Raw genomic sequence first — 18,879 nt, forward strand, 5'->3', positions numbered from 1 at the left:
TTTCTAACTAGTAGTTAATTTCTATAATAGTTTCATTTATAATCATTTAACTTATTCTTATAAATAATTCAAACTATTACTTCGAACTCAAAATCACGCGCTCAGTTACCCAAGTAAGGAAATGTCCATAATTGGCTCGGTCCATTGTGTACAATCCCGAAGCTACTAGTATGTACGGAATACCTGCTGAAATTGGTAGGCGCTGCAGATAAACCTCAAACACGTTAAGACCCTGGTCTATGTCAGATTCAGATCTGATTCACAATAACTTTACCGAAAAGTGCACGGTCCCCATGTTCAAAACCTTAATACTCCGATATAGCTCAATGCAACTCAGTCTTACAAAGTAGAAAAATTACTTAGTTTAAAGTGTTTATCGTTCTTGTTATAGGGCAAATTTATATCGATTCAATAGAGTTCTTGAGATTTCCATATAGTATTAGCCATCGTGCTTAAAGTCCAATTTGTACATATGTTTGGGTTAATATGTACTAGTTACGCATCAACTTACCGTAGATGTTTTGCTGGTACTTTGCTAATCCTTAAGTAACTGTATAAATTCAGCTATCTATATCAAAGCCTCGGTTTTGGTAGTAACTTTCCCCTAAATTGGAATAATAAAAGTAAACCGAGTACATGGCCCATTGTGAAACTGATACACGTTTTTGATTGGTTAGACAATTGAGTATAGCATGTGGTGAATGTATAGTTCGTTCAGTTCACGGGTACATAAATACTTCTTTTGCAACTCAATGCCTACGTGTAAAATTTCCAAGTTGAATTACTGCATGGGGCGAATATTATAGGCCATGTTTGGTAATCTCAAAGCGAGAATCCTCCTACTACGCTGTTCCTCTCACGAGTCAGCTGGAAAATATTATCTCTTCATAAACATTGTTCCACTAGGAACTCATGCTTCCTCCTGAGTACAACATCACGTAGGTAGTACTGTGGTTTCTCGGTATCTTCGGCACTGCTGTGATACCAAACACAATATTACTTCCTAAAATGCATCTGTACGATCTACCCATGTCTCTTGTCTACTTAAAGGCTTTCCTTGTCTTGGATACCAAACCTACATCGAATGTAACTACTACATAAGTTGATGTTCTTATCGTACAATACTCTGGGGGAGATGTCGGATCAAGTTTTTCGACGCGATGCCGATTTGTGTGCTGAGTACCAAACATCTTGTAGCGTTTTAACGGTATCTAATAAAACACCTGCTATGTTTGAGGGAATTCGTGGAATAGTCGGACAGCACTGTTCACTATAACGTCAACCTGGTTCACACCGCCTTTGTTCAACCAATTTACCACTAGCTTCAAATAACCATTATATTCGATAAAAGAACATTACTTTATGTACCTAGGTAATCGTTATTTAGTAAATTTCCTCGGCCCCTCGTCACTATTAGGGCCATGCTCCAATTCGGCGTGGAGGTGTGTACTCGATTAATGTGATGATTAAGTAGATTCAAAGCATACGAGATGAATGGACGACATGTTGTGCATCTAATTGTTTGTTTTGAGGCATCATATATATAACTACACCACGTACAAATTTCGTTTCAAAACTAGGCCTACTAAGACATAGTAGGAATGATTAAGGACTGGGTGCTCCCCAAATGATGTTTTTCTTTTTTAACTAGCTACCTAATTATCCCTTATGAACATACTGGTGGGGATACCTCTATCAGTTCTATGGCATCTTTAAAAAACCCCCTATCACGGATTATGTACCTATAGATAAACAATAAAATACTTAATTATATTTCTTCCATATCTTCCAAATCATTGAGCACAGGCCATTCGCCCACTTCCACTCTTTCTGGTCTCACAAAGACGCCATGTTTAAGCGTAGATTCAGTGCCCCAGTATCTAGTACCTCCAATGCTACCGTCGTTCTTCCCTACCGGTTCGTCGAGTTGAACTCCAACCCAAGCACCTATGGAGCCGGGAATTTCTTTTACTTCGCCGACGTACTTAACTTCTCCTCTACGAGTGTCGTCGCCGCCAACTCTGCACCTTTTGCCTACCTCTATGCCCCTACTCTTGACTTCAAACTCAAAAGCGTCAATCTTAGCCTTCTCTAGACTGGGAGCATCCGGGTTGAAGCGGCCTAGTTTTTCCGCCTTTTTCCATGCCAAGACCGAGTCAGATTTCTTCTCGTATTCCTCTGGGGGCATGATGTATTTCTCGATGCCCGACGTGTCATTGAAGTTCATCTTGGCACCAGCTGGCCGAGTGTCAATGATCTTGACAACATAGTTAGTCATTTGCAGCTGTGCATAATGGTGGATAGAGCGCATGCAAGCATATTCAGCCGACTAGTGAGATGACACGTATCGACAAAATAAAGTACCGCCACGGCAATGACTAGCTCGATAACTGCCCACCCTAAAGCATCTATGGGAACCAGCTTACTTACATGAAGCTCTGCATAAGCAGAGAGAGGGAAATTCGACAAAAGCACAACATCTTCATCTGCAGCTTCGATTGGAATAGACTTCTTCGAGGCAGTTTTCAAGCTAATGCGCTGAGATGAAGGAGGAATTCCTGTGATGGGTTCAAGTTTCCTTTTCAGTTGAGTGATCGACCACGAGGGAGTGATTCGCCGTTCAGAGGTCGAATTCTCGGAGATGACTTGCAACGGAACATCCGCCATTGCTCGCTTAGATCGTAGTACTGCTTAGACGAGGTGATTATGATCCTGAAAAGCGTATCAACGCTGACGATCTCTGGGATTGGATAAGGTCGTGCAGGCCTTCTTCCACGTACACACGGTGCAGGAGGTGGCGTGATACAGCTAGAACGCGAGAGAGTGAGGCTCCAGATGCCAATCTTTGGAGCCGTTTAAGCCTCAAACCCCAGACCGACTCGGTAAGCTTTTCTCGGGCCGCACAAATGAGATCGCCGCTAGACTCGGTAATCTGTTGAGAACACGAGATTGTTGGGTAATAGTTGCATGGAAGAAGGCAAATTTCCGTTGTGGGTGCGTCGATGTATTCGCAAGATCCAAGAATGGGGATGTAGTTGGAGCAAGAGGGAATCTCGAAAGAGAGGTACCTAATTATGGGTTTGAAACCCTTGTGCGATAGGTTACACTGCTACCTCTAGGCTGCTAGGGTAGCAACTTAGCAAGGGTAACCTGTAAACAAGGGGAAGCGGCAACTAAAAAAGCACGCCACAACTCCACAACATGCAAGCCACAAAGAAGTTCCACGGACATTGATCTTGGAAGGTATGTACATGCAGTATATACTACGCTGACTACGCGGTTATGGTATGACTTCTCATGCTGCTTCCCATGCTGTCATGATGCTTGTCAACTGTCACTTGCATTAGAGATACCTATCTGGGCATTGTACAACATAAGTTTATGCACCCCCAACATCCTCTTTCCAAACTCTTCTTGACTAATGTTCTTTCTGACTTCTCGACTTTTTCTTTTTTCTCTTTCCGTATCAGAACCTTCCAAGGTTCTAATTGTGTCCGCATGCACACCTACCTAACCCACTCAGCGTTGACTCCAAATTCAGATCGGTACCGCATAATTGGCACATGACTTGAGGAAGGAAAGAGAAAAAAAAAACCATCGTAAAGTGTCAATTGATTCCGTCCGGCCACCGACTGATGCCTGCGACTAGCCAGCCAGTATCCGAGATCCAGTCGCTTGTCACTGTCACGTAGGACAAACAAGGAGCACTAAATCTGAATAAGGACCAACGATTTGGATAGCGCCGTTTGCATCATTGTCTCTGTACCTGAAGATCCAACTCATCGGGTAGGTACCACGACAGGCTTCAGCAACATCGAAGCAAGATAGGAGATATATGGACATATGGCCTCATCGTACCTGGTGCATCTGGCCTCATCTGGCCTCATCGAGTTTTTTACGACCCAGCATGAGATCCTGTACCCGGAAAAATGAAAAACATGGAAATGATACGCCATTGCAGCATCATTATTACCATGCCCCCCACCTATGATTCACTGCTTACGATGTGTTGATAGTTACGGTAGCCTACCGGCGATCTCCAAATAGATCTATCAATCCTCCTAGGACGAGGCGCGGATGTTCAGCCGCTCTACGGGCTGCGGGCTTCGCGGGGAAGACGGGAGCTGGGTTCTAATACACCCCCCAGAACCACAGCGCCGAGCAAACAATACCCATCTACTGCCCTCGAAATCTGGAACGTGACAGAATAAAAGTTGACAAGTCATATATCTCCTACCTACTGCGCCATCCGAGCCAGGATTGACGCCCTAATTTATTATACACCCTTGTTGCATTCCCTTTTCGCTTATATCGCAGCCCTAAATGGATTCAGTATCCGTCCTTCTACCAATATGTCGAGGATGTTTTTGATTTCTGAGTGTCAAATGAGCGCAATAAAGCCCAAAGGTGGGTGTATCTAACATGGGCAGCAGGACCTCGTTATGGAGGTAAATATGCGCTATTCCTGCCGGCATCATCCGGTATCTACGGTATTGTTCACCGCTACCCTAAGGGCGGTCAGCCTCCCGCTGTCAGAGCCCGACTTAGCAATAATGGATAACGGTATTGTTGTTGTCCTTCGGTCGACGTGGTATGGTACATGTCCTGGCATGGGTTTAGTAGCAAAACCGCCATTGATAACAATGCCTTACCCAACTATCCGGCAGCATAATGGTTTCTATCGAGCCTGCCACGAAATATACATTTTCTGGGCGTCTTGTCGCGCTCAGACCGTTACTTGATCTCTATCTAAGAGCCTCCTCAATCAGGGTATAATAATAGCTGAACATATTAGGTGAAGCCACGGTAGTGCGGCTAGACGGGTGTCAACCGGTGGCGTGAACGGGAGGAGACGACCAAACCGAACCATCCATCAATGTAAGGCCAACACAACCATCTAGAGGCCGGGCAAAAACGGGTTGCAGGTACCGAAACCCAAAATGTGAAGGTTGCTTACGTAGGCTACGATGGAATCTAAATGTTTTCAATGGGGTATCGAGGAACTCGTCAGACATATTGGTAGCTGAGAAGTTGGGGGCTACATAGAGCCCAACTAGACGGTCCCGGGATTGACTGGCCCATCTGATTCCTGACAATCTGGTTCGATCGAAGCCTAGGCCGAAAAAGGTAGAGAATACGTACATACATATGTCTTGCCTCACTTGACCACGAACGTTACACGCCCCCCGGTCTATCAGGCTTTAGCACGGCCACACTCACGGACGGCTTGCCTCGACTTACGACTGGTTGATGGACGACCAACAGTAGTAATTTTTCTAAGCGTTACGTGTGTCCTTTCTTCCGGAGGTTATCGTTTACCGCTTCGTCCAACGCTTTCTCACAGCTGCTAGTAGAATGGCTGAGATTGACATAGGTATGTACGCCTAGGTGCCTTAAACTCGAACAGGGCTGTGGCGCGCTTCTCGTTAATTGATTGACAAACGGACAAGCATAATAATGCCTAGGCATGCCTAGATATGCTCCGCTTTGCTCGGGCAGCAACATTTCAAACGAGCCGGTAAACGATTTACTTCTCCTCATCGACCCCATCCACTACTGCCCCCACGCTTCGCTTTTCCTACCAATCCGGCGCGTGCAGAAAACCAAGTACCTACATGTAAGTAGGCAGTGAAGTACTTGCATAAGGAAGTGAAGAGAGGTATGTAATGAGCTGTTACCTCGTCTGCAAGGATAGAATAGTATACGTAGCACGATTTTGTTACCAGTTACAGTGAAGCTGCAGTAAGTAAAACAGATTGCGCCAACCGCAACACTCGCATATGTATGTACTCGCAAAGGAGAAAAAAAAAGGCGGTACATACAATATAATTGTATCCTGCAGATGTGTACATGTAGTTGACATGTAGCTGTCCTCTTTTGGCTTCTCATTCTCCCCTGTTCTCTCTGCCCGATTTATTAACAATCCAGTCCCTGAATTCAAGCATAGCGCACGCGATACATCGGTCCAACCGTAGCAAACCCCTCCACTTGAAGAGGTGCGAAATATAAGACAGCCTAAGACGGAACAGCCTGACAGGGAGCTGTTATCCTATCAGAAGTTGGTAGGGCAAACAAACAACGCGAGCTCTCCTGTTGTGGCGCATGGGTAAGAGCTTTGACAAGCATAAGCATCATGTCTGCATGTACCTATGATAAAATGGGACCCAAACCAACTTTTTTCTAATTGTGATGCGGTGCAGGCAAAGCAGATCATGGTTCATGGCTCATGGCAGTTGTTCCCCCATGCACGCCATTAAAACAGAAGTTCGGCACCGCCCTACCTTTCTTGGCACTGACGTGTAAGGCAAGTTGAAGGGGGAAAGAGAAAATAATAGAAAAGGGGAGGAGTAATAAAACAAGCTGAGGAGTATACGTACTATATGTACTATACGTAACGGGAGGCCAGCACAGCTGTTACGTCCATCTATTCGAGATAATAGGTAGGTAGGTCTAGGTAGGGTTCTAAATAGGTACATACATGTAGGTAGTAACCATCTATGTAAGGTATTATGTACCTATATATGTATATATGTCTAATGTCTATCATGCATACTAGTCGGCTGACCGCCAGTTCATCGGCCCCAGATCGCTATTCCCGGAGACCCGGAAAGGTTTGTTCACTGATCAGCTTTCTCGACTCCTATGACGACTTGGGCGGAGGGGACTTCTTTAGGTGATGAGTACCTAGCTGAGAAGCTTATTGAATAAGAAGCATAAGCGCCCGTATCCCATTACAGGAGACGTATGATGTACTGTGATCGTATGTATGAGATGAACCAGGGCTAATGTAGTTAGTATGTATCATGTAGCATGTAGCATGTAGAATCGCCATGGGGGACGTTCATGAAAACGTGAAAAAAAAAAAAAAAAAAAACCACGCACAGACGTTGGGCTTAGACAGAACAGGTTGTTCTGCAACGTACCCTGCGTTAAAGAGAGAGAGAGAGCCCGTTTTCCCGCGAGAGCGAAAAACAAGGGTCTTTGTTCTTTGTCAGTTTTTTTTTCCCCTGCTATTAACACTAGAGGTTAGTGCTGTCCAAATTTAGTGGGTCATTAATACGTACCTACCTGCAAACTCAGTACATAAGGTCTTGTCTATAGTACTACATGTGCCTACTTACATACATACATTAGGTATACAATGCTTTAGTATAGCATGTATGTAATATACTAGGTAAGGTACATACTTAAAGTTACTATACCCATTGTACATGATATACCCCATCCTAGCAACCTCGAACGCATCACTTAGACAATACCCTTACCTTCTTCGCCTACTACATATTTTTTCCACCCACACACCGTTTTCTTCTTTTCTACGGTTAACCAGCTCCGATCTCAACTGACAACACCCACTACTACCTCTCCAAACATGCCACATATCGACACCCATGTACCCATGTTCACGAAGGCAGAGAACTACACACTTAAGTATGTAAGCCACTTATATGTATGCTATACCTTATGTATATTATACTAGTGTGCCCTACTCCTCCGGACGAAAGCCCTACCTTGCTTGTCCTTATCCCGTCCGGCCGGTACTGGTATATCCCAAACGTACGTCGTTCTCTCTTAGCTCGCTAGCCCTCGCAAACCCTTCCAGGTAGGTCAAGGTCGTATCCGCACATGCACATCAGCGGTAGCTACATACGTACATCCCATATACCATACCTACAATGGATACCTCATACCTAAACTACCCTTAGGTAGCAGTAGCATAGACTGGTAGGTATGGCAGAGTCTGGTTTCATGATCTCCACTCGACTATGTAGTTTCATGGCCTACACTACATTACATGTATGTATGTATGTAGTTGCCACCGCCACCCGTTCTCTTTATTTGCGGCTTCTGGAATGTGCAGTCGGTGGCATTAGCTCGACAAGGGGAATTGCATTCTCCGAATCGATCTATCCCAAGCCTTGTGGATGCCCTGCAACAGATCGCCAAAGGGTCCTAGGTTTTCAAGCCCCGGGAACGGCAGTTAGAGCCCCGAACGGTCATGGATGGCAAGATAGGCAAGATAGGCAAGATAGGCTGCCTGTCGTGCCTGGATGCGGATACTCTGACACGGCGCAAAGACTTAAAAGCGTACGTTGCAGTATACATACATCCTGGGACCTTTCCATTATATTTGAGGTCCGGCGCCGCAACGCCTTGACATTCTTCCTTACCGACGCCGACAACTTACCTACCCTTCTAGGGGTGTGGATGCTTCAATCCTAGATGTCCTGGGTCATGCCCTGGGTCTCTCGAACACCCAGTTCGTTTGTATGCTTGTCCAGTTCGTTGCTCAATTTGCGTCATTAATCCGCCGATTCAGCAGCTACCCCTAGTGTACTAACCAAAATTACATGGAAAGTGGTGAATTGTTCTCTGCGAGGTCATGCATGAATGTCGTGGCCATTTCATCAGCCCCCCGGTCAACAGCTTGCATGGCCAACGAGCCGTTTGTTCGACTTGCAATGAGAAAGTCGTCTCCCCAGGCACGGGCAGATGAATATCCACTGCGCGTTACGTCCCTAGATGTCCCTAGATGTCCCTAGATGTCTTTCGACTTGGAAGGGTGTATCACCTGAAAGCTGTCACTTTTTTAACTCAACTCCTCCCACCCCCCTTTCTAAATCCCCTCGGGAGGAGGGCAACAGACGGTATGTATTCTGCGCTGGCATAGTCGGTGAGGTTACCCAACTCTCACACGAACTGCTGGGCTCTATTATACCTCACACAACTTGCCTATTACCTATAAACGTAGAAAACCCGGTGTCTATCGTCTCCACACCTTTCTATTTCACACCCTCTCACACCCACACCCCTGATCCATTGAGCTTTGGGCTACTAACCTAACCGGCTCTCTGTACCCTGGCTACCTACTCGTCCACTGCCCACTGACCACTACGCGCTGCCCATCAACCGAAAGCCTTTACTCTGCCAGCTCTTCTAGGCATCTCTCGCCTAGCGTTCCTTTTCCTGTTTTTCCCCGTCCGAGATCAAATTTCACTGCGCATCCCCAACGTGGACCTATGGTACGTCCATTGCCACTATAGTAATAACTCCATAGGCCAAAGATCATGAATGACAAGAGAAAGTACCTTGTGCTAGCCAAATATTTGATATATACCTGACTGAAGTACTGTACTTATCCGCCTGGCGGCGCTTTATTATTTCAAAGCCTCTTAGGTTATCGTGTGTTCGTTTATTGGCTGAGGAGGAATACCCAATCATATGCCGCGGTTCACTCACAAAAACACTATTATCACACATTACTGATCTAGAGCTCCTGGCTTTCCTAGATATCCCCTCCCCTTCACTTCTAAGTCGTATCTAAGGCCCCCCTTTTAACTCAAATATCATACAGTCTTCTACCTGATACTGATAGTTTCCAAATTGTACCTGTCCAGTATTAAGGAGTTGATAATATCGGATTGCTATAATTGCCCTTTAGACTCCAGTACGCATATCTGGACGAGCTGAGAACTCACTGTTGCCTTCCTACCTTAAATCAAGCAAACAGAGCCGAAACTCTTCTGGGCAGTTTTGGCAGATCACCAAGCAACACGAGCCGTGCTGAGAAAAACGACTCACTACAACCTCCTCAGAGCCCGTGAGGACTACAAGCGCTAGATCGCGCTTCTATAAACATCCGCCTACCCAAGGCTTCCTTGGCTCCTACCGTCACCGTGGATCTCACTTTCCTCCTCAAGGCTCCCGACTCGGATGAGTCTTCCCCTTCTCCTCCCGAGTACAACGAGTACAATCGATTATCAGTGCGGGCTTCGTCCATCGCAACCACGGCGACCATTACTTCGGTACCTGTCGGCGGGTTACCCTTCTATTACACTTCAGAACCGCAAGGGCCAGGACTAGTTCCAACAGGGAGTTCGTCTAAAAAGCGCAGCATGTCACCACACGCTTCGGAGTCCCCTGCCAGGAGACAAAGTAAATGGTCTACTGAAGAAGATGCCTTAATCATTGAACTCCGGGGCAGTGGGCTCAAGTGGGATGATATCTCCAAGAAGCTACCGGGGAGAAGTGCCATCAGCTGCAGGCTACACTATCAAAACTACCTCGAAAAGCGGAGCGAGTGGGATGAAGAGCGTAAAAATAAGTTAGCAAGACTTTATGAAAGGTGAGCATAGTATTTGCGGGTGTTAGTTGAAGTTGAAGATAAAATTAGTTCGGAACAAGTGCTTCCGGCACCTGATCCGTCAGATCGAAGAGTTTCTAGTAGCTGACAAGGTGGAAACAGGTTCAAGTCCGAGATGTGGGCTAAAGTTGCAGAGGAGATGTCGATGCCGTGGCGGGCGGCAGAGGCAATGCACTGGCAACTCGGAGAACAGGACATGCGACGTCGTGCAGGAGTGACGGTGCCCTTTGCCCTCGCGACGTCGACGTCAGAAGGACCTCGCGGTAGCTCTAGGGCACATTCACGACACAACCATTCTCATTCTCAAGGTAATCTTTCTCGCGATGCGGGACCTGGACGAGGCTACGGCCGTGCGGGGACGGCGCCACCAGGTCGGCCTCTCGCGTCGAGGAGAGAAAGTGTACCGCCTCGCGTTCCTATTTATCCTGAACAATCCCCCGACAACTTTGTATATCCGCATCATGGAGTACCTCTAGCCCCGATACAAACCCAAAACCAGCCACCGCGGCCAGCCATGTTACCCGGAGTCGCCGAGCTTACGACGGGAATCAGCCCTTATAGTACACCGGCATACTCCCTCCCCCCTCCGAACACAAGTCCTGCTCTTAGCGCCGCGTCAAGCCCAAACGGACTGTATATGACGCCTCTAGGCTATCCGCCTCTGGAGTCGACCGGTCCGAAACGCCGTAGGGGTTCGGAGATCAACAGCCTCTCTCCCGAGTTAAATAGGCGAAGGCACCACCACCACCACCTAGACCAGCGGCCGGAACCCTACGACATTACAAATATCCCGCGGCACGAACGTGGGCACTAGACCAAAGTCTCATCAAGACAAAAAAAAAAGAGGAAAAAGATTAATCACGAGATTTTACGTAGATATGTCTGTTTATTGGACTCGATCTTGGGTCTTGAATTATTATTGCCGACCTAGGTTCCCCTTTACCTTGGTTGGGAGGTATTTATGAGTGCTACGAATGCCGAGGAAATCAAAATTAAAATATCAAAAAACCCAACAAAAAAAGAAACAGAGATGTATTAAAGGGTCGGAGCAGGCCTTGTATTGGATTGGATTGGATTGGATTGATCTGGAAGAATCAGGCTTGACAACGGGAAACGAACTTTTCATGTATCGACAGCAACAGGAAGAAGCGAGGAAAAGCTTAAACAGACAAACAGACAGACAGACAGATTACTCACATTCACATTCACACACACACACACACTCACAAAAGGTGGAATGGGGTAGTAGGTACGGGCGGGACGGTTGGGAACTTGGGCGGTGGGTGGAAAAAAGAGCCGGATGTTGCTCGCGTTGGTAGGTGGGCATACCTACCTACATACCAGATTTACCTTCCCTTTTTTCTTCTTTCTACTCTCAGATTCCGAATGGATTGGCCTGTTCTTGTTCTTGTTCTTGTTGTTCTCGGCCGTCTTTCCTCTTCCTCGCAATCATGGGACGGCGAAAAGGACGAAACATAAAGTGCTTTAATTTTTTATTATTTTATTTTTATTTTTTATTATTTTTTACTTTTATTTTTTTTGTATTGTTCTACTATTTACGACGACGTATCTTTTTCTTTGTTTTTTTTTTGTTTCCGGGGTTTTATTCCTCTGTGTGTGTATGTGTCGTTTGCTTGTTCCTATTACTTTACTGTCTGTCTGTCTGTCTGTCTATCATCTCTATCTAGCCATAGGTAGTCGATCCACGTTGTAGTCATACCACCACCACCACTTACCCGATCGCGGTGGTGGCTGCTTTTTGTGAAACGCAAAACGCGGAAAAAGCTGGCTGGGAGATAGATAGATAGATAGATAGGTATGAGGTATGAGGTATGTGACAAGGCAGCAGCAGGAGTCAAACGGCGAGAGGTGTTATCAAATCAATGTGTATGGGTATCGAGGAAACGGGGCTTTTACGGATTATGCTATGTTTGTGTAGCTTTTTGTTTTTGTTTGTATCAGGTTTTATTATTATTATTATTATTATTACTGTTGTTGTTGTTGTAGTGACGGGCGGGCATTTACTAGGACAGGGAGGGTTGAGGGAATAGGCAGACGAGGCTGGGCTGACTGGGTATGTCATGAGTTGTTGGGTAGCGATACGAATTAACGTAGCTGGCAGTTAGGCTTTTCTTCTTAGTATGTACAGCATTTTTCTGTTTTTTATTTTTTATTCTTTTTCCAAAATAAAAATTTAGTTCCATGGCTGCCTGCTTGTGTAACTTGACAGCGTGATCATTACTAGTAGTAGTAATATTGCTATTGCTATTGCTATTGCTATTGCTATTGCTATTTGCTATCGGGATCCTATAGACGGCGACGAGGATTCTTCTTTGGGACTCGCTATAACCCACCAATTGTCCTTTTCGTAGCCACTCTCTACAATCTCGCCTCCAGCTGCCTGAGCATCTTCCTCCAGCTCTCCTTTTCTGTACAGATGGTAATATCGTTGATACGTAGCATCTGCTACCCCTGCACTCTCGCTCGCACCGCTCGCACCGCTCGCACCGCTGGTATTGTTGTTTTCCTTTTTATTACTAGCCTCTTCTCCCGCCTTCTCTTTCTTGGACTTATTAGGTTTCATAACCCACGGCACTAGCTGGTCCTGATCTGCAGTCTCGTCCCACCCGCGGCGGCTGGTTCCCTGTTCCAGCGCCCAGACGTATACCAGGACCTTGCCGCTGCGCGGACGGACGCAGTCGAGCAGGGCCCGCAAGCCCTCGACGCGACGCTCCCGCGTCGACAAGTGATGGACGACCGCGATGCAGATGGCGAAGTCGACGCGTCTCGCGCCTCCAAACGGGAGCGATAGCCCGTCTGCGACGCCTGCTACGTCGGCACCGTTACTTCCCTTGGCTTTTAGGTCTTGAGCTAGCCGCGCCAGGTTAGCGCTGCGATCCGAGCCGATTATCACGATGTCCCGGTTCACATTCAGGTACTTGCCGTTCCCGCAGCCGACGTCAAGGCCCACGGAGCCGGGGGGCAGCGACGACAGGAAGGATGCGACGAAGGGCCAGGGCTTGTACCGCGTGGCGGAGAAGTGCGACGCGATAGTCTCGTATACGCTATGCACGTGCTGCTGCTCGTAGGACTCGGCAGTAGTATTCGCGTCCATTGCGGTAGCAGCAACGGCAGTGATAGTAGCAGCGGCAGCGGCAGCGGTAGCGGTAGCGTTAGGGCTGGAACTGGGATAGTTAATTCGAGTACCAGTTGATGAGGAAACGTGGCTTTGTTGGTTTCGTATAGCCGCGCCATGCGAACCGGTGGAGGTGGAGGTGGAGGGCACAGCTTCGTGCATCGGCTGGCGTTGATGCCGGACTTCTTGTTGGTGGTGGTGGTGGAACTCTCGCCCACCGGTCAGAGTGACCGCTTCTCTGGGCACGGTGCCGTCGACAACGGCAGATGCAGATGCAGAACAAGAGTTACCTCTGCTGGCGCTAAGATGCGCGGAATCGTCGCTGCTTTCGCCGCGGTCTTGCCGCCGTTCCATCCCACTTTCACTTTCTGCATAGCCTAGATCAGGTTTCTGCGCTTGTTCTTGCTGATGCTGCTGCTGCTGCTGCTGCTGCTGCTGCTGCTGCATGGTGGTACACACGCGAGGCTATGGTTGGCTGGCGGGCGTGTAAGTTGCTTGATGCTGGTGCTGGATCTAGTCAGAGTAAGGATACCTAGTACAGGGTAGGTTTAGGGGGGTGTGCGTTTAGATTAAACGCAGCGACCTGGATGATGCATGCATATACAGTACGTGCGTGCGTGCAGTGGTAGGGATGAGGATCAAATCGAGACCGAGATACAAGGGCAGCTGGAGTCAGATATACATATGCAGATAGGTACATATATACATTTACCTTATAACTTGATATCGCTCGGTATAGGCAGGACAAGGGTTATCTCTGATTAAACCAGGTATGGTATATGCTCGCGGTAGTACAGCAAAGCTTGCTGTCGTTGGGATAAGGTAAGGAGGTGAAGGTTCCAGTAACCCGGTAAAGTTGCTCACTTGGCGGGTAGGTGAGTGGGGGTGTTTGACAAATGACCCCGAAGGCTAGATCGTTGATTACGGATGTATGTATATGTAGATGTATATATACTTATATAACGCTGCTATTATATACATGTATCGATTTTGTTGCTGTGTGACTTAAAAGCCCTATAACTTATGTGCCTAAAGCATGCAGCTAAATGTATAGTTTGTGTCACGTCCAATCCAATATCGATCAAGTACATAATCATATGTACTATAGTAAAAGCAGCAAGGAATATGAAAAAAAAAAAAATTTAAAGTGGGGGAAAAATCGGATTAAACTACGGAATAAATATTAGGTACCTAATCGTGATATCTATTATGTGGCTTTTTCATGTACTTAGGTACTAGGGTTAGGTGGGGGGTACCTTGTATATTAGGTACGTAAGATCCCCCCAAGCTAAACTAACGCTCCGAGATCCAAAGTGGGGAATTCGTTTTTTAATGGCGTGGTTCGTCTTGTCAGGCTGTCAAGCGTCCGTTAGTGTCAAACTTGTCAAGCATCAAGCGTTCAAGCGCTAGGATTGTGATGTGCCCCGATGGCCCGGCTCGAACCGGTTTGGTTCCTACTGAGTTTATTGCTGCATGTCTTAGATCTTGCAGCTCAGCTCCTATCTCTTTTCCCCCCCCTCTCTCCCAAAACCCCCCAGATCCTGGAAGCATGGGGCATGGATGCGGCCCGCACAAGGAGAAATAAAAATTTGGCCATGTGCTCAGATATTTCCGTTGCACCGCAAGCAAGACCGACAAATCCGAACCGGTACGATCCCGAGACATGCAGACAGACATGTTCATTTCGGCTCTTATAACAATGCATTGATTGCGTTATTGCATGGCCCTAACTTGACGAATTCTGTAAGTATTATGCTTGGCGTCGTTGGCGGCATTGGCGGCATTGGCAGAATTGATAGCAACTCAACTGTTCTGGTTGGTTATGTGTAGAGCATACATACCTCCTCCTTATATAAAAAATGCCTACCTAATGTATATCAGGTATTTTCGAGTGTATCGTTACCTATTAATACAGTACTAATCGTAGGTACTACCTAGGTATATTAGGTACATACCTCTTATGCTGTGTTGGTATGTGCCGTGTTGTCCGCACTTAATCTGCAATGCCTACCTAGGTACCTAGGTACATAAGGTTACCTAAGGTTACCTAAGGTACCTAACATATGTAGGTACCTATCTACAAACTCTTATAAGCAATCATCACCCTGATCTCGTAGTTGGTATCACCTCATGACACTCCAGAATTGTAATAGGTGTACCAAAGGCAAATCGAGATCGGGGCGAATAACAGAGACCTTGTAGCACTATTCGTTATTGGAACGAGATCGACCGGGGAAGTATAATCTGAGCCGGCATGCCTGGAATATCAATATTACAAGTCATCGGGATTGGGGTTCCCTTGACGGCTACGTTCCGTTTGAATAATTCGGTAGAGTCAAGGGGCAAGTGTCCTACCTTGCTTGAAAAGCAGGGTTTCAACTTGACAGAGTGCATTTCCGATGCAGTAGGACTTTACTTAGTCCCAAGGCGGGCATATGTATCTTGTCATTAGCCGTTCCGTAGAGCTCCCGTTATATTTTTGAAGTCGGGCAGTAGACGGGACAGGGGATTGATAAAACTAAGCGCATGTTAACTTATTGGTCGGTTTTAAATTAGCGATTGAGTGTTTGTGGTTGTACGAATAACTTCTTAGATGGGGTTGGAAAAGGGGGTGTTGCAAATACTTGCGGCTACTATATTCAAGTCGCACTTACACGAAGTATTAGGCCGGGAGTACCCATTATACAACTTCAGGTAACATCCTATAAATAATGACTAATATAATCAACTATCTCAATACCTCAAAAGTTAGAAATAGTGGCATATCTTCCAAGCTCTCTTGATCTATGAAACTCTTGGCCCGTGGGAATATGTTGTAGTAGCCAAGGTTTTAGAGCGACGCTATTACAGTAACAAGGGCAAGGCGGTCAGCTGCCGGATACTACTCTGTTACCGAAGTCGATAAGTCCATCCGGTGGCGCAATATCATTCGACGTGGCCCCATTGTTGGCGACGACGATAGAAAGCGATAACAGAAGCTTGGAAATACGTCGAGCTACGGTATAATGTAGATGTTATCATCCTGGCAGCAATCCAATACGTCTGTGGACTTATTACGTTCTCACCGGTGCTTGGGCTTTTGGCTGCTGAGCTACGGCTGTACTTGCAATTGGTCCTTTGCTATCAGCGGTGACGATTGTGCCGGATCGAATGCCTGTCACAAGCGTTTGATCGGAACTATCCACTTCAAGGATTTGGCCACTCGAACGGGAGGGGTTTGATTCACGGGAATCTATCATGATTGGAGTGGCAATGCGACAAGATCTAAAAGGTCAAAGCAATAATATTGGGTGTACCGATTTAGGATTGGTATTGCTCTCTGTGATGGTTGGCATTGTAGCATTAGTATGGAATAGAGTAGTTTCCAGCCTTTGAGTGCTTTATTGTCTACTCTGAAGTCCGAGTGTTAATGATACGAGAAAAATTTTAAACCATGAGTATTATTGGGCCCGTCAGTATTACTTTGGTGTTTCCACGTTTTACTTCCCATCTCTCATGTACTTAATTCCAAGTAATATTCTGTATGAAAGTATTATTATAAAACCTGTTCAACTTTAAAGCCAAGTTTCTTATTAGTGAACCTAAAGTTTTTTAATAGTTATACCAGCAAAGTTTTTACCGTAGCAGTTGTGATAGTTTAACTATGCGCATATTTTAACTGATTTACCCAACTTATCAACAACTTAATAATATTACTTAGGTATTAAAGGCTATCAAGCCTTTTGAAATAACTAAATATAGCTAGTATAAATTATTACCTGTCGTCTTTTGTTACACGAACAGGTAATATACAAATGCCGAACCCCTTAATGGTGTGAGCAATCAGCATGATTGGACCATTTCCGACCCAAAGATGAACTTTAGTAAATGCTAAGACATACATACATATGCAAGATGCTCAGGGGTCTAATGATCGAGTTGGAAACTATTGAATGTGTACCAAGTCTGTGATGTTACATCAAGTCACTGCACTTTTCGTATAGCTTTACTTAGATAGGTATGGCCTCCACTATCGTTGGCTTGTTTGCGCGTCCATTTGGGGGGTTGATTTCTAAGCATATAATAAGCCAACAGGGTCAGTTGCATGCAGTTTAAGGAACTTAGGAAAGCAGTAACTACCTAGCTATGTTCTACACTTGGCTCACACACGTCACGCAGCGCGCGGTCTCTGAGCCCCAGAAACCCTCAGGTTTTGCGATGGCAACTTGCGGTTTCATATTGTTTCTTTTTAACGTCAATGGACGGGCATAAGTATTTGCTGTCTCGGTCGGTTTATCTAGGGTCATACACCGTACAATGCCGAGAAGTTAAGTTCTAATAACTGGATACTAGTCACGCATTAGAATTGGATGTTGTATATAGCCTCTTCATGGCCTTAAAGAAGAAAATTTCTCTAAGCTTGATATCTTAGGTAGCTTCAGAGGTAGAAAAATGAACCTGTCGAGCAACAACTTACCATATCTTCTTTTTTGCCATAGATGGACAGCGTATATTAATTTTCTCGTACATTTCTATAATGGGCTTACTGTTAGGTTGAAAAAGATAAAATAAGAGCTAAAGTTTCATGATTCAAAAGTGATCTCCATATATGTGTGCATTTGCGCACACCAATTTTAACCTCCGTTAATAGTGAGAAGATCATAGTAAGAATAATTGGGAAAATATAGCAAAAATTACGGAAATTTATTTAGTAACCTTCGTTAGCTTTATAGCCGTTCTAGCGGGCTGTTCACGTCCGAGTGATTGCTATTATTTACATAGGGCATACGTGAAGTCCGTAGTATGGAACAGGTAATATATTTGCCTGATCAGCAATACTAGTTGTATTGCTTGATATAGGTATTTATAACCTATCCTCTTGCACTGACCACCCTATTACTAGTAACGTCCATAATCACCATTCACTACTGAAAACGATACCTCCCTTGATCTGGTCAATGTTAACACATTAGTTTTAGCACCAAATTGAAGGAGCACAACGGGTATTTTCTGATCATCATTCTTTACGATATTCCTATAAACCTACTTAGACGACTATCCTAATCTGCCTGAACGTCCCACCTCTTACAGAGAGGGATTTAAAAACATTTGATCGGCAGCTGAAATGGATGTATCATGTTTTTGGCTGCCGTCTGCCCGGCGCTTGTATTTGCCACGGCCATGTGCCGATACGTTCCAGCCAACGAATCCGTCCAATAATCCTATCACCTCAGCCACGTGAACCGGTCCCTTAAACAAGGCATTTTAGTGGACATGAGCGGCTTACTCTTGTAGTCCCAGGACGACACTCTGTTCGCCACTAGCTCATGAAGCTAGTAGGTAGAGAAGAAATGCGTGAGATCCTAACATCCCGGCGGAGGAAATATAGGACAAATCGAAGGCAGATACACTTGGCGGGTTCCTTGGCTTGTTGTAGGCTAGTTGCCTGGTTAATATTTCAGCTCATTGGCCGCGCGGTCTTACGCCTCCCGGTCTCGACTTTGGAGCTGTCAGCCAGTGATATCATCGAGCTTAAAGTCTTTTATTTATATGCTTTATCCTGATCTATATAGCCTCTGTTCCCATCCCGGTCTATTTCCATCCCTGATAAGCCCTCCCG

General features: G+C 45.8%; 4 protein-coding genes across 4 annotated transcripts; 2 read left to right on the plus strand and 2 right to left on the minus strand.

Annotated features, from left to right (window-relative positions):
• Nucleotides 1-1,714: 1,714 nt before the first annotated feature.
• On the minus strand, nt 1,715-3,300 carry F4817DRAFT_322522 (CAP Gly-rich domain-containing protein). Its single transcript, XM_049301403.1, has 2 exons — nt 2,431-3,300; nt 1,715-2,257 (listed from the first exon to the last, which is right to left on the minus strand). Exons 1-2 carry the CDS (start codon nt 2,665-2,667, stop codon nt 1,769-1,771), a joined length of 726 nt encoding a protein of 241 aa, XP_049163937.1. The 5' UTR covers nt 2,668-3,300; the 3' UTR covers nt 1,715-1,768.
• A 4,306-nt stretch (nt 3,301-7,606) lies between these two features.
• F4817DRAFT_7966 (uncharacterized protein) lies at nt 7,607-8,399 on the plus strand. The gene is made up of 2 exons (XM_049307901.1): nt 7,607-8,268; nt 8,321-8,399. The coding sequence occupies exon 1, from the start codon at nt 7,732-7,734 to the stop codon at nt 8,221-8,223; it is 492 nt and encodes a 163-aa protein (XP_049163938.1). The 5' UTR covers nt 7,607-7,731; the 3' UTR covers nt 8,224-8,268; nt 8,321-8,399.
• A 1,105-nt stretch (nt 8,400-9,504) lies between these two features.
• Nucleotides 9,505-11,038, plus strand: F4817DRAFT_7891 (uncharacterized protein). Its single transcript, XM_049307896.1, has 2 exons — nt 9,505-10,126; nt 10,247-11,038. The coding sequence occupies exons 1-2, from the start codon at nt 9,897-9,899 to the stop codon at nt 10,956-10,958; spliced, it is 942 nt and encodes a 313-aa protein (XP_049163939.1). The 5' UTR covers nt 9,505-9,896; the 3' UTR covers nt 10,959-11,038.
• A 1,360-nt stretch (nt 11,039-12,398) lies between these two features.
• Nucleotides 12,399-14,272, minus strand: F4817DRAFT_322531 (S-adenosyl-L-methionine-dependent methyltransferase). Its single transcript, XM_049301404.1, is given in 2 exon segments — nt 12,399-13,713; nt 13,726-14,272. Coding segments are annotated over 2 exon segments (1,275 nt in total). The 5' UTR covers nt 13,728-14,272; the 3' UTR covers nt 12,399-12,440.
• Between the last annotated feature and the right edge of the window lie 4,607 nt (nt 14,273-18,879).

This window comes from Daldinia loculata (assembly GCF_022478755.1).
Source record: "Daldinia loculata strain CBS 113971 unplaced genomic scaffold F4817scaffold_1, whole genome shotgun sequence".
Classification (NCBI taxonomy): domain Eukaryota; kingdom Fungi; phylum Ascomycota; class Sordariomycetes; order Xylariales; family Hypoxylaceae; genus Daldinia; species Daldinia loculata.